The following is a 26,025-nucleotide window of genomic DNA, read 5'->3' on the forward strand; positions in this document are numbered from 1 at the left end:
CTCTGAATTTTGTTAAAATGGGTTAATTTAAAAACCTTTAGAGAAATCCATCACATATTTAGCACTTGGTTTAAGTCATGTCTTAAATTGACTTTTAAAGGAGTTACCAGTGATTTGGAAATTGCCTATTAAGTCTACTGTTGAATAGTATTTGGTAAATCTCTGATGTTCTTTCTTGATTTCTGTCGTTCTCCAACTCAGGTCCCTGTTGGGCTGGATGAGATGAGATCCCTATGTAGTGGTCGTCATGGCAACTTGTGACTCTCCCCCTATGGTGTCATCACGGCAGCAGGAACATGGTGGCCAGAGGCTGGATGCGGCTGCTGAGGACAACTCCGTCATCGCCATGGAGACCAGTGTCGCCAACAGCACCAATGCCAACAACAACCAATCGTCACCTGCTGCCATTGGAGAGCCAGAGAATGGCCTTGGAGAATCCGTTGTGAGTCCGCTGAGGTCCACTACTACCCCCACCACTGTCAGTGCAACCACCGACCCTGTAACTGAGCAGAGTCGAAGAGAAAGCTTTACTACCGGTAACAAAGGGAGTGTTACCGGAACTTTACCAGGAGGAGGAGGAGGAGCAGCTTTGGGTTCGGACTGTTCTGCCCCTGCCACATCCCCCGTGGCACCGGCAAAGGAGATCCCCTGCAACGAATGTTCTAATTCCTTCTCCAGTTTACAAAAATACATGGAGCACCACTGCCCCAATGCCCGCCTGCCTACCACTGGAGGTCACGAGGAGGGTGAGGAGGTTGAAGGGATGATAGGGGACGAGAGCGAGGATGAAGGAGACCGTGAGGTGGGTGCTGCAGAAGTGGGGGAAATGAACAGCGAGATGGAGATGGAAGAGGATAGTGATGTGGAGAACCTGTGCGGCGAGATCATCTACCAGCCCGATGGCTCTGCCTTCATCCTGGAGGACTCCAAAGAGCAGCGTGGCAACCAGGGGGAGCTCTCTGGGGCTCTCCAATTCAGGGGCCTGCTGTCCCCCCAGACCTTCCCGAATACCCAGGTCAGCAGTGGTCAAAGTGGCCTGAGCCCAGGGGGGGAACGGTTGGAGCAGCCCGCTGCACCCATGTCCTTCTACCCCCAGATCATAAACACCTTCCACATTGCCTCACCCTTTGGGAGTAAATCCCTAGCGGCTGACCACCCCTCCTTCCCAAATACCTCAGCTGGAGGGCTGGCAGGCGCTGGTCCTGTGTTGCACAGTTTCCGTGTGTATGACCTCCGCCATAAGACCGACAAAGACTATCTAAAGGCGGATGGTGCAGCCAAAAACTCCTGTGTGTCCAAAGATGTCCCCAACAATGTGGACTTGTCCAAGTTTGAGGGCTGTGTGGCGGATGGGCGGCGGAAGCCTGTACTGATGTGTTTCCTGTGCAAGTTGTCTTTTGGCTACAGCCGTTCCTTCGTGACACATGCTGTCCATGACCACCGCATGACCCTGAATGAGCAGGAGCAGAAGCTGCTGAGCAACAAGCACATCTCTGCCATCATTCAGGGCATCGGCAAGGACAAAGAACCTCTTATAAGCTTTCTGGAACCAAAAAAAACCCCAAACTCTGTGCTACCCCACTTTCCCTCACCTGCCAACTTCCTAGGGCCAGACACGGGGCTCCGCGGCTTGTGGAATGCTTTCCACAGTAGTGGGGAGAATGCAGATTCCCTTCAGGCAGGTTTTGCCTTCCTAAAGGGCAGTGCCAGCAGCTCCTCTACTGACCAAACCCCCAGATCCCAAAGCATGCCAAAGGCTGAGACCAACCCAAACCTCGGGGGAGGGGCTGGTGCCCACAGAACCCCCAGCGGGAGTTCTGCTGCTGCTACCACTGGTGGCAGCCTGGAAGGGCGGAACTCTGATCGTGACCGCAAAGGCCACATTAGGGACACTTGCACTTTGCAACCCAATGGGCCAGATCTGAGCCAGTACCCGCCCATTAAGCGGGAGCCCGGTACGGTGGGAGGAGAAAGTCCAGAGCAGGATGAGGATGCTTATTCCAGTGGTGGTGGAGCGGATATGGAGGCAGAAGAGGAGGAGGAACAGGTCATGACGATGACAGGCCAGCGGGCCGACAGCACCAGTAGCAAAGATTTCCCTCTCTTAAACCAAAGTATTTCCCCCCTTTCCAACAGTGTGCTAAAGTTGAATAATGACAGTAAAGGCCCTGCATCCACTTCCCTTTCCTCCTTACCTGTTAGTGAGAAGCTGGAGATGGAGAAGAGCCGTTTGTCCACTGCCCTGGCAGCTGCCAGAGAGCGGGAGAGCAGCAGTGACTCAACCAATGAAGGCCTGGCAGGACGGGATGGCTTATCACCATCCTCAAACCCCCTTGACATGATGACGTTGCGCAGAGATGATGAGAGTCCTGGACCTCTGCATCAACACACAGGAAACCCAAGTACACCTGGAACTCCAGGGACTCCTGGAACCCCAGGCCCTGGTGAAGGGTCACCAGGTAGCGGAGTAGAGTGCCCCAAGTGTGACACGGTCTTGGGATCCTCACGATCTCTGGGAGGGCATATGACAATGATGCATTCAAGGAACTCCTGCAAGACGCTGAAGTGTCCCAAGTGTAACTGGCACTACAAGTACCAGCAGACACTGGACGCTCACATGAAGGAGAAACATCCAGAGTCAGGTGGATCGTGTGTGTACTGCCGCACAGGACAGGCTCACCCTCGTTTAGCCAGAGGAGAAAGCTATACCTGTGGATACAAGCCTTTCCGTTGTGAGGTCTGTCCATCTTATGTTTCATGTCTGTGGAGTTCCATTTCCCTCTTTTTTTTTAATTTTGTGAAATTGTCAAATAAGGAGCGTTTCGCTTATGGTTTGTTTTTGTTTTTTGCGTGGATTATAATATAATATTATATTTTATTTTTGATTTACCCAAAATTCCAAAAAGTTTGGAATTAAAAAGGGAAAAGAGGCAGTTGGATGTTATTTTCTCTTTTCTTCAACATACATTGTAGCTTTAAGGATACATTTTGAATTATAGTGCTGAACAACAAATCAAAAAACAACTATTATTTGTCATTGATGTATTTAATGTTTATCATACATCATTACTATTATTAATATTAATTCCCAATGTTTGTTTCTCTTATAGGTATGCAACTACTCAACCACCACCAAAGGCAACCTAAGCATCCACATGCAGTCAGACAAGCATCTGAACAACGTGCAAACACTCCAGAATGGTGGAAGTGAAGCACAGTACAACCACAACCATGCCAACCCTGTGCCCAGTGCAAGCCTTGGTGGAGGTTGTGGGGCACCCTCACCATCCAAGCCCAAACAGAAGCCCACTTGGCGCTGTGAGGTAATGAAACAAACAGAGCATCATTGTAGCGCCGTGGCAGCAACATACCAACTTCCTTGTTGCACTGTCCGCACAATGAGGCGGTTATTTCCCTATGCGTCACTGTGTCTATTATTTTTCTTGGCCACATCGTCTGACCTTCAAATTTAAAATGGAATTTCTTATACATTCTAGTCTTCATCACCATAACCATGGTAATAAAATGCTTTCATGTCCTGTTTTGTTGTTAGCTGTTGTTTTCATGAAATTCTAAGTGGGAAAAAAGTGCTTTGCTGATAACAATCACGCTGGCAGAGTTAGACTTCCTAATACACTTATATTGTTCCACTTTTCTTCTAACAGGTTTGCGACTACGAGACCAATGTGGCACGAAACTTGCGAATCCACATGACCAGCGAGAAGCACATGCACAACATGATGCTGCTGCAGCAGAACATGAAGCAGATTCAACACAGCCTCCATCTGGGCCTAGCTCCAGCTGAGGCAGAGCTTTACCAGTACTACCTGGCTCAAAACATGGGCCTTGCGGGTGTAAAACTGGAGAACCCAGCCAGCAGCAGTGGCCCAGACGCTCAGATGATGATCAACCCCTTTCAGCTAGATCCTGCAACCGCTGCCGCTCTCGGATCTGGTCTAGGTGAGTGGTACTAAATTTGAAACAAAGCAAAACAAAAAAAAGAGATGGGAAATGGCAGGAAAAAGGATATTTCTGCTTATGATGTGAGAAAGTTCCTGTTTTGAATTTTTGGCCTCAAGCTTATTCTTTCAGTTTACTTCTGCTCATTTATCACTGGGCCAGTTATTCTGTTTTATCTCATATATCTGATGCTATCTAGGTTTTTTTTTTTATCTCTCTGCATTTTCTTCTTTCTGTTGATTTTTTTTATTTATCTTTTTTACACCTTCTCACCTTCCTTTTTTCTGCTCCCATCTTTAGCCTTGGCCCCATTCCCTTGCCCCCCTTTTCTTTCTCTTTGGCTCTTATCTCTGCTCTCATATTGTCCCTCTGTCATTGTCTCCTTTCTTTGACCGCTCTCACTGATTAAAAAATGATTATGAGATGCCACATGAGAATTATTCTTAATCTTTCATTTGTAATTTTCTTAAGTCAGCTTAATCCCCCACCATACACACCCCACCCCACCTTTGCTCACCCTGGAGAGAACACACACATTAGCACACATGTACACAGACACACACTCGCACACAGTAGGAAGCGGATTCCCGTAGGAGTGAGAGAGATTTAACAATGACCCCGCAGTGTTGCACACCCACTCCCTCCTCTAGTGTGGAGGTCACAGCCCAGCTAGCAGATGTACTCTCAGTGAATTACAGTGATAACAGACAGCTCCCTATAGTGAGCACAGCTGTCCATTGCATACATAGATAGGTTTTTAATATATATATGTGTCTGTGTGTATAGATAGATACCCAGATAGACACTTATATGCACCTTCTAAATGACAAACAGTGTGATACTTTCACATTATCTTGCGTCCGTGTGCTTTTTTAATCCAGTGCACACCCACACATATCACACACATTTGGCCATCTGAATGAATTATGTAGAAAAGATTTAAATGATGTGTAATTGTTAATACCTCTATACACTTAAAAACACAGTATGAGCTTTGGTACCATACATAAAGGGACAATGAAGGGATCAAACGAAAGTGTTAATTACATTTGTATGAATGGCCTTTTTTAGGAAAAAAAAACTGTGTAAAGCATTGATCAGCTTTTCAAAAATCTGTGCGTATGTGAGAAAAGACTGGAGCCCTGCAGCCGTTGTCCCACCACAGCTGAGACCAGTAATTAAAGCTACCTGATGAGCGAGTTAGCAAGTTGAAAAGGATGATTGTAATTGATCCTGATTCAATCCTATTAAGGTTTTTTATAGACAAGACTTTGTAAGGAGCCCTAGTCCTCTGCAAGGCTTTATTTTATCAAATCCTTTTGTGTGAAAGAGGCCTGCAAGGACTCACTTCGCTTTCCACACTTAATTTCATTTAATAAAAAAAAAAATCTTTTCCCCTTTTTTGTACCTCTATCCTTTATCGCTCCATATGCATTCCAAGCTTTCATTTTTACTATAGCGTTGGCTTTTTGTCACATTACTTTGTTTTTAACATTCCTCTTGCTGTGCTTGCTGCCTGCCTCCTGTCTGACATGTTATCATTGTGTGCTTTCAAGTATTTAATCCTTTTTTGAGGTTTTACCTTTTACACTTCCATCTCAACTCCTTTCCAACAGTCTAACCTAGATTTTCTCTAATTTTATCCTTAGTGAATAATGACCTATCAGCAGAGTTGCGTCTTACAAGCGGTCAGCTGATGGCAGACGACCTGTCCCTGGTTTCCTCAGCTGGAATCGGGGGCATGTCCTCATCAGATCCCTCTCTGTCCTCCTTGTCGCCACCTATCAACGACCCCTCGCTGCGCCTCTACCAGTGCGCAGTATGCAACTGCTACTCCACAGACAGCCTGGAGGCTCTCAACGCCCACGTCAATGCCGAGCGCTCTTTGGCCGAAGAGGAGTGGCGCTGCGTGGTCGGCGATGTCTACCAGTGCAAGCTCTGCAGCTACAACACTCAGCTTAAGGCCAACTTTCAGCTGCACTGCAAGACAGACAAGCACATGCAGAAGCACCAGCTGGTGGCTCACATCAAAGAGGGTGGCAAGGCCAACCAGTGGAGATTAAAATGTGTGGCGATTGGCAACCCTGTGCACCTCAAGTGCAATGCCTGTGACTACTACAGCAATAGCGTGGATAAACTGAGGCTACATGCCACCAACCAGAGGCATGAATCTGCCATCCGCCTCTATAAGGTAAAAACACTATTTACCCACGCCGTGTCCTGCAAAAACCAGTTCGTTAATCTCAGCTCTTTGGCCCTGCTAAGATATAAGCAAACAAGCAGTAGAACAACACTGCCTATGAGTGAGGCTGAAAATGAATTTCTGAAGATAATTTATAAAGAAACAAAAAAACATATGGTTCTGTGTTTTTTGCAGGACACCGATGTTACATCTCATGACATGCAGCCTAATACAGACAATAGAATTCATGTTAATGCAGATCTAGCAAGGACACGCGATTCAGAGAGCACATACTTTATTTTTTGTTTATTTATTGTTTTTGGTTCAAAACAAATGACCCCACTCTCCTAAGCGTAGTGTGACACACATATAAAGTTCCCGTGAGAGTGGAATGACAAAGATGGAAAAGGTCAGTGCAAGAGTACCGAGGAAGATCCCATCTGATACGGGTATATTTCCTGTCTGTTATCAGCTGGCACTGTAGTTCCTTTTAATCCTTCACAAGTGAAGTACCAGCAGAGAAATATTTTTCCCCCTTCATTGTCAGGGCCTAATGACAGTGCCAACAATAGCAGCACTATTCATGTTACTCTTGATATTTGACTTTATGTGAAGCTCAATCAGACGCAGGAGAAACCTGACATTTTATGCAGTAATTATTTCGAGCCTGTTTTATATTTTGAAATATTATAAAATGATAGATTAACTATGAAATGTTAAATCTGACTTTAATTTATATAACTACAATAATTTGTATGATTATTTATAAAAGAAACACACCCTGTTGGTTACATCATCTTGCACCAGAACTGTAGCTTGTTTTGTTTATTTTACCTTTAATTATTCAGTTTTAATTTACCACAGCATTACCACACTAGTTTCCTGTCAGAGCTGTATTAATTGAGCTACTTAACTAATTAAAGTCTTCGCACTCAGAGCAATAAATAATAAAAAGTTAATCTAAGGAAATTCCAATATGCCCAATATTTGGCATCTTTCTGCCACTTTATATATTTAAGTAGATTTAATTTGTTAGACTTCTCCTTCGTTTTAATAGGATGCTATTACATTTCCAAGGCCTTGACCTACAGGCCTGGATCAAGTGCATTACATTAATGAGGATTTCTTTATTACTGTATTCAACATTTGGCAGTGGGAGGTGTTTGAGCGTGTTGTTTCTTAAACGTGGAGGCAACAGGGGTTAGAACGTGTAGAAAATAAGATCCTATTGACAGAAATATATTTTTATTTTTACAGGGATAAACCCATATTTGTAGAATAATAATAAGTACAATAATAAAAGGACAGTTCTGTCCTCTCATTTTCAAACTAGAGCTGGTTTTTTTTTGTATTTTTAAGCAACAATAAAAATCCAACTGCATTTGGCCAACAATGAAAACACGAAACTCAGAAAAGACGTAATGTGCGATAAAGTTTTTATGATTTGAATCTGCAAAATTGTGTTTATGAAGCAGCCTCACTTTACAGACTTCAGTCATCATCATTTATTGTGCATGCGTTGTGTATGTGTGTGTGCACTGTGTCGCATAGTAATCTTAAAGGAATTACATTTATTTGAAAATCTGCAACTGATTCTTCCTTACACTTTCATGCCTAAACTGGATTAATCACATTGGCATTCTTGGGGTTATTTAAAACAGTCTTCACTTCAACAGGATGTACACATTGTCACAGGATTGTCCAGCAGCCTGGAAAAAAAGGGGGCTGGACTTGGCATGGGATGAGTTGGAGATGTCTCTACTCAAGGAACATTTTTAAATTATGAGCAAATGCTGCTTGCACATTGGCCCACATTAGCCAAGGTCCTAACCTATAAGATCAGCTTGATTAGATGACTCAAATCAAGTCTCTTTACTGTCATAGGAAAACTTTACCCTGTGTGTGTGTGTGTGTGTGTGGGTGTGTGTGTGCCTTTGCGAACATGTGTTTGAAAGTGCTGAGCAACTTTTGCCTGCTCTTTCAGTTGATTTAAAATGAGGCAACAGCCAGTTAGGTTACCAAGGCTACACTAAACACTGGCAGCCATTAAACAAGCAAAAAGCTATTTATAACAGTTGTGATTAAATGTACAAAACCCAAGAAACAGAATAAGCTTCACAGAAACGGAACCAAGGGGTGCGCCTGAACATATTCCTGCTTTTGTTCATATTTTTGCTTTCCAAGAAACATTACGTTATGCAGCGGAGCATCTTTTTAGGCACGCAGAAGCACAAGATCAGCCAAGGCAAGAGAGGGTCATCCAGTGCCCCCTCAGTGCACCCATGTACCCCTGCATCCCATCTAGCCACCCACCTACCCCCAAAGGGCCTCCACAAATCTGTTCCACAGATGACGCTTTTAATGCCTTTGGCAGAAATTCCTCTATTTTACCCTTGGACATGTGGTGGTAAAGCCAAGCGTGAGGGAGAGAGAAAGTACAGACAGAGCAGAGAGCGGTGCAGAGGGAAAAAAAAATCATTTCTTTATTTGACCAGAAAAACACCTCTCCTTTTATGTATTGGCAGAGGTGAAAAGCACATGGGGATAGAGGTAGCTTGGCCGGGCGCATAAAAGATCCGAGTGTTGACGACTTTACCATCTGGATTTTTTTGGAAACACAGAATATCTTTATGGCATGGGAAACCATTTGAAGATACAAACAAAAAGCATATTCAGGAGATTTTATGGCTGCTTTGTCGCAGCAATGGAGTACTTCTGAGGGGAACTGAGAGTTTGAAAGGGGTTTTTTTTCCAGACTTTCAAGAGGGAAATTACATTAGCAGCACATGGACATCAAGTCATCTGGTGTCCAGGGCACAGCAGGTGGTGCAGGAAGTTACAGGCCTTACATGGAATAACTGAGGAGTACACCTCATCCCCTTTAGAGGGGAAATATAGGGAAAGTGATCAGGGCTGGTTGGTACCACTCAGGTTGTTTTTTTTCTACACAGTATCTCCTAATATAGAATTTAGCTGATGTGAGTGTGGAACCTCGCTTCGCAGGTATTATCACAGCTGTCCAGTGCAAACCTTTATCCCCCTACAAATAATGTAAACAACAAAATAGAAGATGTTTTAAAATAGCATTTGTATGCTGGCAGCCTGTGAGGTAAGTTCTGCACTAAATGGTGTTGTAGCATAGCGTGTCCTTTGCTGGAAGCACTTGTGTTTGGCTTACCACTGAATATGATGATATATGGCAGATTTTTAATAACAAACACTGGGCTTAATAAACATGGAGACGGGGGTAAATCTGTCAGTGCCATTCACAAGTGCTGCCTGGCTAAGTAGGGGGTTTAGTTTGTAGTCCGTGTGTGTGTGTGTGTGTGTGTGTGTGTGTGTGTGTGTGTGTGCGTGTGCGTGTCGTCTTTGAGGTTGAGATCTGGGCTTGCCCCGGTCATTAGGAGTTGAGAATGTTCATGGTCAATGTGGCATGGTCAAGGACCACACACACACACACACACACACACACACACACACACACACACACACACACACACACACACACACACACACACACACACACACACACACTTTGTGTGTCTTGCAAGCCATGGCACCTGTTTCTCAGATGGTTGTCTGAGTAAATCTTAACTGTCCTCAACCGCTGTCAGTCTATCCAACTTTCCGTCATAATTCAAGCGGAAATGGACCTCCGGGGTCCACTGCACTTTTCCATATCTCTGTTTTCCTTTTCATTATTTTCCCCCTTCCTTTACTTCCCTCGCCATCTCCTTTGAACTCAGAAATTCGAGGTCATAAAACGTTTTTTTTTGTTTTTTCTTTTACTTTTTATGATGGCGATCGGAAGAGAAAGGATATTCAGATTTAGTAGTCGGTTGTTAGTGTGACAAATAGAGGAAAAGAAAAATAATAGAAAGCATCTTTCTTTAAACATCTGTCTCTCCTTCTCGCTCAAACACTCGTTCACAAACTCGGTCTTACCAGCCCTTTTTTTGTTTTGTCTCTGACTCTTTTTTTTTCTCTCTTTTTCTATCTCTCCCCTGGGGAGCAGCAGATAGGCCATCTCATTACCCATGATCCTCTTGGCAACACCATGGCTGGGAATCAGGGGGTGGGGGGAATTAAACAAGGGCTGTAATGGGAGGAGGGTGAGTAGGGAGTAAGAAGATGAGGAAAGGAGACTGTGGTTTGTAGATGCATCCAAACGCCTCCCTTTTCTCATTTTCATCATCTTCTTTGTAGCTCTCCCTCCCTCTCTCTGCCCCCTTTTTTTCTTTCTCTCTCTCTTGCTTTTTCTATCAACTGAGGGACCTTTTTTCAGTCTTTTATCTCCACCACCCCCACCCCCTCCTCACATTTAATTTTCTTCCATCTCTCTCTGATGGAGGTAGCTGCGCTTGCGTGATATTGTGATCTGTGATATTAAGTCTACCACTGTGCCTTGGCTATTAGCAAGGGTCAACCCTGCCCACTCTCATTTGAAAATCAAATGGCCCTATATATATGCAGCCCAAATTATTGGACTGTCATTTGGACTTGTGTGATGGGGAAATGGACAGGAGATTGACTCCCATAGATTTGCATAAAAAGTCATTGTGCTGGTACCCGGAATAGAAAAGAGACTGGATCTATTTCAAATGCATGGCACCGTTTATGACACACACACACACACACGCACACTCTTAAATTCATATGTCCATAAAGAGGTATAGCGTTACATACATTCATAGAGACGCACTCGTTCACAATTGTAGTCATCAAGTTACCATTCCCACTTGAGCCCGTGTACGCTTGTTCCAGACACAGGCGCTTGATCACAGCGTCCTTGTCTCAGACTCGCAGACAGACTTAAAGAGTTGCTGTTCTCTTCAAAAAGGAATGTTCTCAGCCACTTCACGCTAGATGCTACTTGACTGCTAGATATAGATTTTCATATTCTGTCATGGAGACAGATGATGCCAACAAGAGTTCAGCACCTGAGCAGATAAATTAATTCACCTCTGTGTGTTTTTTTTTTGTTTTGTTTGGTTGTTGTTTTTTGCCAGAAAGGTTGTCCGTCCCTCTTTCTTTTTCTTTTTTCCTGATGCCAGTTAGTAGATTATTCAAATCATCTCCTCTTTCACCTGCATGGAGATTACAATAGAAATCTTTCAGAGGTTCGGGGGTGGTGAAGTGGGTGGGGGAGGGAGGATGGAGGGTAGCGGCTAATTAAAGCACAAAAGCAGGTGTGTGTGCACGGGTGTGTTTGTGTGTGTGAACTCTGTAGCTGTAGCTTTCTGTTTGACGGAGAGGTTTGAATGGACAGGCTTCCCCACCCTCCCCCCTTCTGCCAAATAATCCTCATAGATATTAATAAGAGTTTCGCCCCTTCTCCCTCCAACGCCTTTACCAGATGGTCGGCAGAACACGAGTGTTTATACACACATCTGTGGGTGTGGGTGTGTAATGTCCAGCTTTGGTCCAGCACTTGACTGACACTCATATGTAATGTTTAATTTCCCCTCTTAAATTACCTCAAATTCTTGACTTTTTGATGAGTTTGTTGACTAGGTGTGTTCATGTGCGTGTGTTTCTTTTTTCTGTGTGTGACACAGAAAAACAGACTGAGCTGGTTTTCTCATATTAATAGCTAGATGTGATCCCTTTCATAATCATTCGCACCCCTCTGAGGTGTGGGTCATTTGGGCCGCGTCCATGTGCAGGGGACTGTGAAGCAGATCGAGGCTGACAGGTATGGGAACGATAGCAGAGGGGGGGATTGTGAAGTGTGCAGAAGGAGTGGGGGGGGGGGGTCAGTGTCTTCCAGACCACCAGAAGGAAGGGAGCATTGCTGGGATGTGGGAACAAAGGAGTTACCAGAAGTTTCTTTTCCTTTTTGTCTTTTTCCCCTCGTCTTAACATTCCCACCCTCACTATATCCCAACAGACGCTCAGATACACACTTCCCTCCTCCCGTTTTCCATCCACATGCCCCCTACTCACACACTTGTCTTCCTCTAACCTTTTTTTTTTAAATATCCCAAACTCCGCCCTATCCTCGCCTTTCTCTTGGGTCTTGATCATCCTGTTAGGACAAAGACACAAGCTTGTTTAGGGAAAAAAAAAGAAAGAAGAAGAAGAAAAACAACTGAAAACAAAGTAATAATCAAAGAAGGCGCATGAGCTCAAACATGATCTCTCGGGGGCGTGTTGTCTCCACTTTTGATGCATTGATTTGATCAGAGCAGCCTCAGACAGATCACATGGCAGAGAGATCAGATAAATACTTTTTGTGTAAGTTCATTAGCTTTACTTTTGAAATCACCTGACATTAAAAATGTGCGCTTAATTTGCAAGAAAGCTGACAGGAAAAATCGTAGCCTCTTTTTTTTTGTAGCTCCGTTCTTGAAATAGTCTAAAACGTTACATCAGCTTAAAAATGGTATTTAGGCAGCCGTGCTTCTTCCCTCTCATGAAGCTATCAGGATATTGATATGGACAAAGTTGAACTGAAATACTCCTCAACGCCCTTCAAATCAATAATCGATCGATTGGAGGTAATTGTGCTACTCCCTTGGAACGGTCCCAAGTCACCCTCTCTCTCTCTCTCTTTTGCCGTCTCTCTCCTTCTCACACTCTTTGTGTCATTATCAGCATGTGGACCCGTATTCGGTATTTCAGCATTCCAGCTGTAATTGATTTTAACCATTAGGTGCTCAGTGAATAGATAAGTAGTGGGAGATATTCGATTATACGGTGAAAGAGGGAGACGGGGATGAAAAGAGGGAGAGAAAGAAGGAGGGAGAAGGATTTAGGGATGTTGCCGGAGAGCTGCAGAAAGGGGAGCTGACCTGTCCTGCTGTCTATCCGTCTCTACCACTGGCCTTCCATTTTTGCGGCAGCACAATACCGCTGACCTCCTGTGAGTTCAAGCAGCTTAGTTTCTGCGAGGTAATCCCTAATGCTTTGAAATAGACCTGATAGAAAGCCCACTTGTTCAGGATTAATGTGGTTTGTGTGTGTGTATTGGGGGGTGCGTGGGGTGTGGAGGTGGGAGGGTAGTTTCCAGCACATTTAGTTAAATTAACCGATTCGAATCATGATATTCACTTCTGACTGCGAGCAGCGCCTGTAAAAGCATGTCACACTTTATCGACAGACAGGTGGGAGACTTGGATCCTTGTGCCTCACCTGTCACACATTATTACGCCGCTCTTCTCTGTTGTTTGTGTCTGGATTCGCTGTGCTGGTTGCCAGAGTGCTGTTATTTCCTTTCAGTAGCTGCCCGTCGTTTACAGAAGCCATTTTGTATCGTGAGTGCAGCAGAGGACGGTATCGTTTTTCAATTGTTTTCTGAAGATACAAGTCAGACTTTTTTGTTTCTTCCCTTTTCCGCTGCCCTTTTCTCCTCTTTTCCTCATTCTGGCAGGAGTTTAGGATAGGACTAGGGGCAGGAGCAGAGGGAGGGGGGACAAAGGCAAACATTTGAGTAATCTTCAAAGAGCCCATTGGTATGTTGAGTGGACGCTGGTATGCGGACTGCGGCTGAGGCTTTTTCAGGGGAAAACAATATCCTTCCTTTAGATGGCTGGGGCCTGGGCAAACACTACTAGCTAGGCAACTCTGCCCAGTGCTGCCACCGCTATCAGCTTACCCTCACGCCGCCCCTTGTCTCTTGCAAAAATTGGTAGTCTTCTTCATTGCTGGAACAGAAGCAAAAGAAGAACCCAGCTTGGCAAATGCAGGGCTCAATGACTGAGTTTGTGTGACATATCTCCAAATTGTTTAACTGGGAGAGTTTTGATGTCGACTGCTAAAGAAATGGTCGCACTCTGTATAAAAATAGTAGCGGCGGATCAAGTGAGCCACGTTGTAGGTCACCTGCAAGGCACCTGATTTCCTGTGGCAATATGCAAAACATGTCTGCTGAAGAGGTACATTCATTGTGCTGTTCCTGGCAGACAGACCAGCCTAACATACACACACCTGGACGCAGCCTTTCTGCACAACAAGCCACATTTTCATATTGTTTCCAAGGAATAAGACCTGACACTGTTTTGTTTTTTTTAAATTGGAATGTGTAATGTAAGCATACAAAGGACAATTGTATGCTTCTTTGTTATGAAGTTGATTATTCATTATATATACCACTATGTAGAATCTATAGTTGTAGATGGGCACAGTGATATGTCTATCAAAAAAGCATTAAAAGGCAGATCTATTTGATAAATACGACCATTAGAAGAAAGAAGCAGGCAGTCTGCCATTTTGTGACAGTTTCAAAATGAACTCCCTTTTGTCCAGTAATCACTAGCCATTTTCTCACGAGGATCCACCCCAGGGATAATTTCTCCCATTTCTCTGTCATTAGCAGGGCCTGGTATTAGGCTTGTGTTTTGTTCCCTGTACCTTTTGTTTTGTGCTAAGTGAAACCATGCGACAGGATAGGGGCTAACTGGAAAACAATACTCCCCTTCACAGGCTCAGGAATGTGTAATTAGTGATTTGAACCCAGCTACACTCGTCTAGATTCTTCCCTATCATTCTCTCTCTCGCTCTCTTTCCATCTCTTGTTCTTTTGTTCTCCTTGTCACAGATTTTCTTCACCCCGTGTATCATCAAATCTTTCGCTTAGTGTTGTTCACTGTATGCTTCTGTCATTCCTTTTGTCACACTTTCTCTTGGAGACATTTTTTTTGTAGCAAGTCCCCACTACCACCAGAGCAAAGCAAAACAAACTTGGCAAAAAGTCACTGATCCTTTTAGCACCAAAATTATTTTACCTTCTCTTCCTTTTCAGTTTCAGTTAAACAGAACAACAACCGTGTAGTGCAAACTTCTTTGATGATACAGGTAAATGAGCTAAAGTCCCAGATTTGGAACCCTTTTACTCGTGTTTTTCGTAGACCCTGTCAATTAGAACTTGCTTTGATTCCTCAAAAGCATCTTGGTGTGTTGGGAAAATGGAAAAAGATGAGCCCTACCCGAAAGTCTTAGCACACTGGCAGTATAAAATATAACAGGCTAACAAGCATGCTAGCACTTCAGTGATCTTCTTCTCAGCATTTCACGATCTGTCTCCTACTCTGAGTCGGTGGAAAAGATAAAATCAGTGGCACAATGGTTTAGGGAAATAGGGAGGTCTGGTCAGTCTCACCTGGTGGTGATGGAGACAAGCGGGGGGCTTTTAGACCCTAATGGGCTAAGGTCAGGATAGCTAATAGGCAGTAAGTGGCTGAGCCATGCTGTCTAAATCTAATGCTAATGTAAATACTGATCCATTTTCATGGGGGATGGAGGTGAGCTGGCTTTCAAGACACCCAACACACATACACTTGAGCTTAAGTGAGTAAGGAAGATCTGCTCTGGTGTCTTTGTCTTTTGTAATCTGCAATTTTTGAAACTACACGTTAATTTCCTTGCTGTCCACTGATCAGGACAAGAAGAAGTTAATTGTGTTATAATTTAGCAATGTTGTGTTTTAGGAGGGAGACTAGAGGTCAGGTAGGTGTGAACTTCAGATTGATCTTTATGTCAGTTACACACTTCACTTATAAACTTCCATCCATCCATCCGCTTATCCTTTTCAGGGTCGCGGGGGGGCGCTGGAGCCTATCCCAGCTGTCATAGGGCGAGAGGCAGGGTACACACTAGACAGGTCGCCAGTCTGTCGCAGGGCTAACAGACAAGGACAGACAACCATTCACACTCACATTTACTCGCACATTCACACCTAGTGGCAATTTGGATTATCCAATTAACCTATCCCCACAAGCTGCATGTCTTTGGACGGTGGGAGGAAGCCAGAGTACCCGGAGGGAACCCACGCAAACACGGGGAGAACATGCAAACTCCACACAGAAAGACCCCGGCCTGATGGTGGAATTGAACTCAGGACCTTCTTGCTGTGAGGCAACAGTGCTAACCACCGTGCCACCGTGCACTTACTAACTTCTATCGCTATTTGTCTGCAAATAGTAAAGAAGGAAGAAATTAAGTGAAGAAAGAAAGAACAAGTAAGGAGCAACAGAGAAAGGGAGAGAAAGAGACAGGGAGACAGGGAGACAGCACAGAAGTGGAGAAAATGTCGTATGAAAGACTCATTGTGATAATTCATTTATTTGTCTTGGCAGTGATTATGAGATGAATGCTTATTATTATTGGGTGACCTAAGCTAAGCTCATCCACAGGCCCCTGCACCTCATGGATCGGCCCCAGAGCTGTGATCACATGTGATTGCCAGCAGCCAGAGAAACAGGAGAGCCAATTTAGCTCTTGGAAATATTTTCTTTTGCATTTATGAAAATGAGAGCCTGGGCAGGAGGCAAAGGAAAGATGACCATCAGGAAATAAAAGAAGGTCGAGTCGGTTGGATTCAGGTGTGCTGGGAGTGCCTTGTGTTGAATCTTTAGATTACACACTGTGGCTTTGTAGGAGAGGGTAACTGCAGACGCACACTGAGTGTGTGTGTAAATTGGTGCATGTGCACTCAGCACTTTTTTTTGCACTTCTATATGCATATTAATTTATTGTGTCTGTGCAGCACTGACGCTGACTCTCTACCACCGCCTCTGTTTTCTTTATCTGTGGAAGGAAGGTGGCACATACCTGGGCTCTCCGCAAGTCTTTTGAGCAGTGCAGTCTGCCAGTGAATCCATTGGCAGCAATCTTGCGTTACATCTATGTCTTGGGGGCTGAGTGTCGGTTAGCAGTAACATGTGTTAGGGAGCTGGTAGCACTGATGGAATTCTACACTTGGCAGCCTTCCAGGCAGTACTGGTATGTGTTTAAAATACTTTCAAGGAACAATACATGCTTTTGTTGTTTGCTGGGCCAAGTGGGGCTGTTTTTGTCTCTGATGGCCCTCAGGGGCCCAGGGGATAGCACTGGAGGCTGGTGACGTTCTTAAAAAAAAAGGGGGGGGGTAAAGGTACAACCAACAAAACTCCCTGCTCCCCCCCAAAAAAGAGGAGATACAGATGAAAAGATATAAAGAGGTTTTTATTTTCACAATGTGCGGGGTGTACATTTGCATGCATGTGCACACTCTCAGAGGAATCAAAAACAAAACTGAATGTATGCACTTCTTTACATACGCACGCACACACATGCACACAGCACCGGTTATTAAGGCATAACCGCTGTGGCGGAGACCTCTCACTTTCAGCATGTATTCATTAGCTGCCTGTTTCTACACTTAATGACAGGAAAGAGTCCTGTTTGTACCGAATACTCTAATTTGTCATTTGCTTTATGGAGGAAAAATGCAACCCCGCTGCCTGGTTCTACTTTTGAATTTATTTTCCACGTTACCAGAGAACGCATCACAATCACAGGCAAAGACAAAAAAACACAAAAAACAACACGAAAAAACGCCCGACTGAAATTATAGACAGACGCAAAAAATACTTATGAGATAATATCAAAAAAAATGTGGAGTTAAAATTACTAATGCATAAAAAAACGCACGCACACATTCGCACAGTCATAGAGCAAAAAAGAAACGGTGGATTGAAATTATACCCACACGCGCTCTTTCACGTACTCGTACATGCACAGGGAGATAAAAGAAGTTGTGAGGAGATGTCTTTTGGCTTGGCTTATTAAGAATTCAGTTAATGAGGCAGCTTTGTCACCCCAGATAGAACAAATGGATACGAGACAGCAGCGCCGCTATCCTTCCCCGCAAACCCAGGCAGCGAGCCGAGGGGAAGATGTGTGTGTTCTCGTGTTTACTTGTGTGTGAGAAAGGTGTTTTGTAAACATCTCATTCTGCATAATGAATGCAGTCCTCTGTCGTCCTCAGTCACACACACACACACAGCAGCAGCAGCAAACTGCTACACCAGGGAGCTTCCTTTACCTGTCAGACTGACTCTCCTCCCCTCTCCCAAAAACAAGTCCCAGGGTGTTTTTGCATCTGTGTGTGTGTGTGTGTGTAAGTCACTGACAGCATTGACTGTCTTGTGTTTCTGACAGCCGAATGGGAAGTCCTGAGTATTGTAATTTACATTGTGATGTGTGTGTGTGTGTCAGACAAGCACTCCTTGTGTTTTAATGTGTCGGCTAATGTCTGAGTGAGCACCCTGGTCGCTTTCGGTCTTCACACGCTCAAACCTGGTAACATTCACATATATATCTACATATTGCAACACAACAGTAACATGCACATATTTAAATGTTACCTCACACGCATTTCTATTTTCAGTTTGCCACAATGATATATTTTTGCAATTCCCTGACTAGAAGAGGGATCTCTCTGTCTCTCGCTTTCTGTCTGAGCCCTTTTTGGGTCCACGGTAACGATCACTTGCTGCAACACCAGAGAAAAAAATACTGAGAGAGCCACTGTTGCTCTCATATGTGAGCTTTACTATAAATGTAACTACACGTCAGGCAGTAGTGACGTGGACGTTTGCAGTAAATTTGCGGTAAATTAAAGAAATTTTTAAAGGAATTTCCGGTCACTACGCAAGTTAGGACGTAGATTTCCCGCAGAAGTCTAAATCAAGCTTGAGTGGAGACTACTAAATGTTCTCTCCGCTAGTCACACTATTAGAATTGATACTGACAATTGACAATAACATATTGATAAAGCCAGCAATGTGGCATATTCGATGACTGAAAGGGGTTTTATGTGTGTGCATGTACCCCCTTTGCCATCTAGAGATGTCTCTGCCCTGTTTAGATCCACCCAGGGAGTGCTGTGTAGCTGATTTTGATTGGCCCACAGGGAGTGTTGGCTTATTTGGTTGTTTGCCAAACACTAATCCCCAACAATTAACCACCAGGCAGGCTGGAGAGGTGCCATATTGACAAGGATGGCTCTTTTTGCCATTCTGCGCAAAGACGCTCGATATGATACGAATGTGCGTATACACACATACAGATCAGCAGCAGCATAAATTACATGCACATTGCAAGTAGACACACAGGGGCACAAACCCAGGAGCAGGAACAGTGTGTTTGTGTGTTTGAATATGCATTACACAGCCCACGCCTGGCAGGAGTCAAAGTGCTCCTTTAAAAGTTCATAAATCATGGATGTTCTGGCCTGTGATCACCAGACCGCCTGCATTTCAGGCCTGCGGAGTGCCAGAGAGCGACAGACAGCCCTCTAGTTTAGGTCTTAAACAAACCCTCTGGAATGTGCTGATGGGGGAAGAATTAATATTAGGTCTAAACCTATCTGGCATCCCAATTCAACCCTAAAGTATATCATTCAGCTTCTCTCAGCTGAAGCCTCACATCCTAAAAACATTACGATGTAACTTACAGCAGTAAAGGATGTGTGGTGTTTGAGGCCACAAGCGCTACAATTCTCCTACTGCCATTAGGAACCAGTTTAAGCCATCAAGTATTTTCTGAAACTCTGCCTCTCTTGATAAGACTCTTAACTGTTATGGCCATGTGTGCTCACACACTTTCCAATTCTAGCATGGTCTTCATATGGGGCTGTTCTTAACGTACTTCTCGAGGTTGTCACAAGAGGAAAGAAAGGCTTTGTTTGATTACCAGTTTTCTATTCAGCTCTAAGAGCCCCGCTTTCAGCTTCATTCAACTGTAGCTGGGCCCCATTCCTATCAGAATGACGTTAAAATAAAAGTGTGTTTAAATGTCCAGATACGGTTAAGCTCAGAAAGAACCAGTTCCAAGCTAATCCTGTTTTGATATTGTGGTTGTCCTAATTGATCAGAGGATGAATGACAGTCAGAATGTGTGCAACTACACGGGCTTTTACATATGCTGTATAGCATATGGCATTGCTTTGAGAGGTCGTTTTCAACAGAAGGTACTTTGAGCACCTCCTGTTTAATGCCAGTGTTTATAAAGAAACGCTGAAAAGTTCATATTGAAAGAAAAGCCATGACGTCACACTTTCTTGTTTATGCATGTGATATATGCGTGCTTGCTTCCGTAGCACAAGTGTGTTTCCACAGTGAGGCTCGACAGCCCAGTTTTCCTGCGAGGTAGGGAGGGGAAGAAAGAAAAGAAGCAAAGAGAAAGAGAGAGAGAGAGAGAGAGAAAAGAGCGAGGGAGGCCTCCTTTCACAGAGAAACAAAGATAGCTGTAATTAATGGCCCTGAGCTCTGGACTAGGGGAGCTTTCTTCTGACAACTCCGACTTAATTAAAACTTAAGACTTCTGAAAGGGCCTCTGACTGCGAGGGGACGTCCCACCGTCTCGTGAGAAAAACCTCGCAAGATTTCCTACAAAAGAAAGAAAGAGGGAGAGACAGAGAGAAAAGATGTGTTAGTGGCTGTAGCTATGTTGCTAATCCCTGTTTGTCAAAGGAGGAGGGGGGGTGGTTAGAACTCATACACCTGCGACCCACTCCTCCCACCACACACACACACACACACACACACACACACACACACACACACACACACACACACACACACACACACACACATTCATTTTTCCAGTCTCTCTCTCTTCCTGCTCCATATAGCTTGATGCAACTATACTCTGGAGGAAATATTACCTGGCTAACTTTTCATTTGCTTCCAGAATGAAACGTCTTCCTATAGGAAGAGGTGAGAGACTCAGTAGGGCTAGCACATGCACACTTGTCATTATCTGCATTAATTCATGCACAGAACCCTGCACCTCTTTCTCACATGGCTGTATGAATAAATCTTAACAAAGTATAAACTAACCTTTGCGAGCCACCCCTGTGTCTCTGCCATGCTATCTTTTCCCCTCTCTCTCTCTCTTTGTTGCTCTCTTTCTCTCCCTCTCTCTCTCTCTTCTCCCCTTCACAGAGGATCAGATAATAAAAGCTTGGCCTGGTCTTTTGTTTTTGTGCATTGTTCATTAGCCCGGCAGCAACAACAGAAGCACACTTGATATGCTTGGCTTGACTGGGTGTATGGGAGTAGGGCAAGGTGGGATGGGGGCTGTGCGTGCATGCCTGTGTGTGTGTGTGTACATGTGTGTGGGTGTTTGTGCACCTACATGCACCAAGGGCAGGGCAAGAGGTAGGGGGTAGCTTTGCATGGCTGCAATGCCATTAAAGAGGCAAGTGGAAATTAGGGGCTTGCAACTGACAGCACACATTGAATGAGAAACCCCTGCAGCTGCTAACAATATGGAGAGCTGGACAATGTGCATGTTAAAGACAAAAACGGTGTTTTGAACTCAACACCTTGTCTGACTTTTTGTGGGGGGGGGCCTTCTGTCTTTGCATTACTTAGACAATATCCAGTTAATTGGAAATGTTAGTCTTTAAACTAAGCTCAGCTGCTTAGAAGTTATATCTATTTCTGTTTGGTAGTTTCATGTTTGTCTGTCCCTTTTATATCTTGCCTTTATGCCTATACCTTTTTTAAATATGTACTTCTTGAAGATCTTTACTTGTGCAGTAGACTTATATAAAAGAGCCATTAGTCAGGAATCTTGCTCTCTAGTATTTTTCTTTCAGAAATATCTATAATACCACTGTAGCCAATAATGGGTCTGACTGAAATGCTGACTATTGACTTTTTTTTGTGGCTTTTTTAGAACCAGGCAAGTGGGATTTCTGGGTGTTTGAATTTTTGGAATTCAACTGGAAGGATAATAGAAGGAAGGATTTTCTGGCCAAGATTAAAATGTTACAAAGATATCTGGAAAAAAAAACAATGAAGTTGCTCCTGCTTTGAAATTTTTGAACTGTCCCTAAAAGGTGAATGCATCTAACCTTCAGACTCTCTACTTGTCTGTTCCACAGCAATTGCAGAAGCTGGACAGTTCGTATAGCCCGGAGTCATGTGTCTACTACTGCACGCTGTGCGACTACTCCACCAAGGCCCGCCTCAACCTGGTGCAGCACGCCCGCTCAGCTCGCCACCAGCAGAACGAAGGACTGAGGAAACTCCAGCTGCACCAGCAAGGCCTGGGAGGAGATGAGGATGGGCTGAGCCTTCATGAGGTGTTCCATGTCAAGGAGTGCCCCAGCAGCCAAGGTCTGTGCTTTTTCAACCTACTTTGTTTGCTTTAACTGTGATACTTAAGAATATTTGTTAGTTTTAAGGCTATTTCAGTTAATACTTTGGGGATTAACTTTTTGTCACATCTTTTATTTTTTTCTGGTGGAGTGCACACATGGCCTGACTTTAACATTTTCTATTGGCTTCCACTTTTATTTTTATTTTTGTTGTTCTTCTTTTTTTAGATTTTAAAACCTTGATATTAGCTGAAGTGGTCAGTTTTCTTTGTTTGAAGTCAGATTCCTCAATCTTTACTCCTTAGACTCTTCCTATCTCTTCCCTCCCTTGCATCACTCTCTCTTTCTTCTGTCAAATCTCTCTCACTCCGTACTTCATTCCCTCCTTCCTTTGGCCTTCATATCCAGATCACGTCTCTCGATACAGGCCCGTCCATTCCTCCTAATCTCTCCAAAATGAGCATACTGTTCCTATTAGGCTGCTGCTCTTATATCTGAAACATGCACACACACACACATAGACATACACACACACAGTGTCCCGTGCACAGGGACATCCCAAGCAGGCAAGTCAGCTTATGAAATTTCACCTTGGGAGGATCTCATAGTGAAAGGCCTGTACACACATACGTTACTCACACACATGTATGCTATGGCTGCACAGTCTCTCCCTGGAGTGAGCTTTCATTTCCTTTCTCATGACCAAAGCAATTTGGCTTTCATTTAAGAGTCTCCGTCCTGCCAGCAGCTAATAAGTGTAACAGAACTGTAAAACATTCAGAGAGACAAAAAAAAGAAAGAAAGAAAAAAAAAAGATTAATCGTTTTTCTTTGAGTGGGGGGTTGGATGGTGGGTAAGGGGTTGCAGGGTGTAAGGGGAGGGGGCTGCGTTGTAATTTAAACCAGAAGACAGAGAGTCAGGGTCCATTATTTAGTCATCCCTATGTTAATGCTGCCGGGAGAAAATGAGCGCTTAACTTGTTTTTGCTTTGCTTGACCTGCAGGAGCGGGTGGAGTGGGGTGTGGTGGTAGTGCAGGGGGGAATGGGGAAAGTAAGGGGGGGGGGTAACACATTTTGAAGAGCATTCCAGCATAGCATTAGCCCATACATCTGTCTGTGTGTGTGTGTTTAGGTGTGTGTGTGTGTGTGTCAGCTCATGTATATTCCACCATGAATCTGCGCTCCCCAAAGTGTCCTGTTTATACTGTACATATACTCCCAAAACAGATGGGGGCCCAGCGCTTAGAAACATATGTGAGTCCTAGCGCACACACACACACACACACACACACACACACACACACACACATTAACAGGAGACGAGCTCCCTGTCCTGGAGTGGAGACTGCTGCTGGTGAATGTTTGGTTTTAATTACACATGGATCAAAGTTTCGGTGAGATTTGGGGTGCAGCAGAAAAGCATGCTTAGATAAATCATTACCTTACATTTTAACATAGCCACCAACCCCCCCCCCCCCCCCCCCTTCTTTCTCATCTCCTCTTTTTTGCCCCCCTCCCTCCTCTCTTTCTTTCTCTCCTTCTTTGTCCTGCTTATTCCTCCAGCTCCTGTCCATTTTTTTCTCCAGGCCTTTTACCGTTTTTTTTTCTTCTTTTTTGTCCTCCTCCCCTTCCCTTTTTAAATCTCAAACCAATGCGCCCAAGCAGGTTTTAAACCTGTCAAAAGCAATATTTGGCCGCTGCACCAAATTTCCAATGTTCCACTCTTAAAACGCACTAAATTTGTTGCTTGGACCCTCATTTTATACCTTGGCTTTGAGATGGCACATGGTGAATTTCCATGAGGAAGATAGCGTAAAACCTTAAGCGGACGCTGGCACCGTCCAAAATGCTAAGCCACTTTTCTGGATGCCCTTCTTTTGCCCACTCTATATAACTTTCTTCTGAACAACGGTATTCTTTCACATGGTACGTGGTAAATGTTTCAAAGGCTACTTCCTTGTAGCCCATAAGTATTTGGCAGGTGTACGCAGTGAGCAAAGTTACAACCATGTCAAGTAGAGATCAAACACTGAGAGTCAGTGGAATAAATTGGGCTTGTGTTCTTGTTCTGTAGTTTGCTAATAAAATCCGTGTTGTTGTATTTGTTGTTTATTTTTAGGATTTTTTTTTTTCAACCGATTACAAAATAGTTCCTGTTAGCATCACACGCTAGCCCGCCTTACGAGAGAGGCGATTGCTCCCGCAGTGATATATGATGCGAATGGGGTTTTTTTTCAGCAATGGAAAATGCTTTATAGTAGGTAACATTTTCATCCAACGTTCAGTTTAAGGACCCTCTGTTTGTGTATTCGTGTGCTGTTAGTTTTCTGGGCTACAACTCCTGACTCGAGCACTTTCTGTTCATTAGAGACTGGTATGAAAAAGATTAATTTAAGTGCTGACCGGTATCTTTCTCTTAAAGCCTGGGAGTTGGCACCAAGCCACATAATTATAGGCTCATTTGGGAATAAGAGTTCTAATGCTTGGGACTTTATGTACATGTGAATGGCTTTCATTAAACAATTTTGATGCTGATTTTATGGCCTAATTAAGGATACGGTACTGGAGAGACACACCGCAAGAATATAGGTGTTTTGAACAAAGACAGGAGTGTACATGCAGTACTTGTGAGCTTGTAAATGCATAGGTTTGCCGATGTATGTGTGCATTTGTGTGTCTTTGCGTTTTTCTGAGAACTTGTCGGTCTCTGTTGTCCTCTTGAGTGTTTAATTCTCGTAACCTGGGCCCAGCCAACTCACGCCTTTACCTTTGGTAAATACCGTTGTGAAGCGAGTGAACTCTGTGCTCGCTTGCCCGCTTGCACCCTTGCATGTGCAGCAGTTAGCACTCCCGGCCTAAACAGCAGGAACTTTTAACCGCAACCTCTCAACTGCGTCCTTCAGAGACAAAAAGCCCACTGTGTCCACATTTCTGAGATAAACCGTCCCTCTCTGTGTGCAATTAGAAATGATCAAGAAAATTGAGTTTATAAAAAATGCCAGTTTGCATCAGAAGAGCGGGCATAAATGAATTGCCTCTCAACACGGAGGATTTTGCTTTGAGGGTCGTCCAAAAGTTATTAGAAAAATTCGATATTTTTTGTACTTCTCTGCGCTCTGTAATGAAGTTACGTCCTGAATGGAGCTGTTTAGTAAAACAGCTAAAAAAGAAAAATATGACAGATTGCGAGTCATGGGTATTCCATCATCGGTTTGATAATTTGAACAATTTGTTTAGCTGGACTTTTTGAGAAATTAACAACCTCTGAAGCTTAGTTGTTACAGTGATTTTTTTCCCTTTTTTGCCAGCTCTGAATCTCTCGACCATTTGAGCATTTGTTTAACTACAAAGAGCATTTTCAGGAGGCGTGTGTGTGTGCGTGCGTGCAAGCATGGGTGTGTTTTTCTATGTGTTTCCTCGCCCATTAGCCCTGTGCTCCATCATGTGTAAAGCTCCTCATAAGCCAGACCAAGCAGAAACATGAGGCCTTTTCTGCATACTTCACTTTCTGTCTTTTTTTTTTTCTCCTTTCCTTGTTCCCTCTGTCCCTCTCAAAAAGGAAAGGGAGATGGGATCTTATGGAGGTAATTATGTCTGAGAATCCAGCCTGTCATCCATCCCTCCAACACCAACCCCACCACCCGCACATCTCCATCACTCCGTAAACCCCCTCCTCTCTCCCGACCCCAACCACCGTCACCCGACATGCATTAAAGAGGGAGGGAGAAGACCCTCTTTGTCTGAATCCCTGTTTTAAACAAAAGATCTCTTCTGACTTAGACCAGCAACACTTTTATCATGTGCGTGTGGGTGCACGTGCGAGTGTGTCCAGAGCCCTTTGTTTTCTCTGAGTGATAAGGCTCTAGGACATTTTTGGTCCTAGTTAAATTAGTGTAGCAGTGCTAACCATTTACATAGCAGCTGTAGGCTAAAACCTGAGCCTAATGGACTCTTATTATCCACATATATATGTGGCTGAGTGTGGATATAGATGCGTGTTTGTGTGCGT

At 44.1% G+C, this 26,025-nt stretch overlaps 1 protein-coding gene across 3 annotated transcripts in view; it reads left to right on the forward strand.

Annotated features, from left to right (window-relative positions):
- zfhx4 (zinc finger homeobox 4) overlaps nt 1–26,025 on the forward strand; it is an 84,318-nt gene that overhangs the window by 24,213 nt on the left and 34,080 nt on the right. For all 3 annotated transcript variants that reach the window (XM_086305998.1, XM_086305997.1, XM_086305999.1), the window contains exons 2-6: nt 202–2,737; nt 3,111–3,323; nt 3,666–3,960; nt 5,610–6,151; nt 21,801–22,035. In XM_086305998.1, coding sequence (XP_086162124.1) covers nt 248–2,737; nt 3,111–3,323; nt 3,666–3,960; nt 5,610–6,151; nt 21,801–22,035 — 3,775 coding nt within the window. In that variant the 5' untranslated portion in view covers nt 202–247. The remainder of the gene's footprint in view (nt 1–201; nt 2,738–3,110; nt 3,324–3,665; nt 3,961–5,609; nt 6,152–21,800; nt 22,036–26,025) is intronic.

This window comes from Aulonocara sp. 'chitande type north' Nkhata Bay, linkage group LG9 (assembly GCF_057382095.1).
Source record: "Aulonocara sp. 'chitande type north' Nkhata Bay isolate Kocher_YH1m ecotype deep benthic linkage group LG9, A_spYH_male_GT1.1, whole genome shotgun sequence".
Lineage (NCBI taxonomy): Eukaryota > Metazoa > Chordata > Actinopteri > Cichliformes > Cichlidae > Aulonocara > Aulonocara sp. 'chitande type north' Nkhata Bay.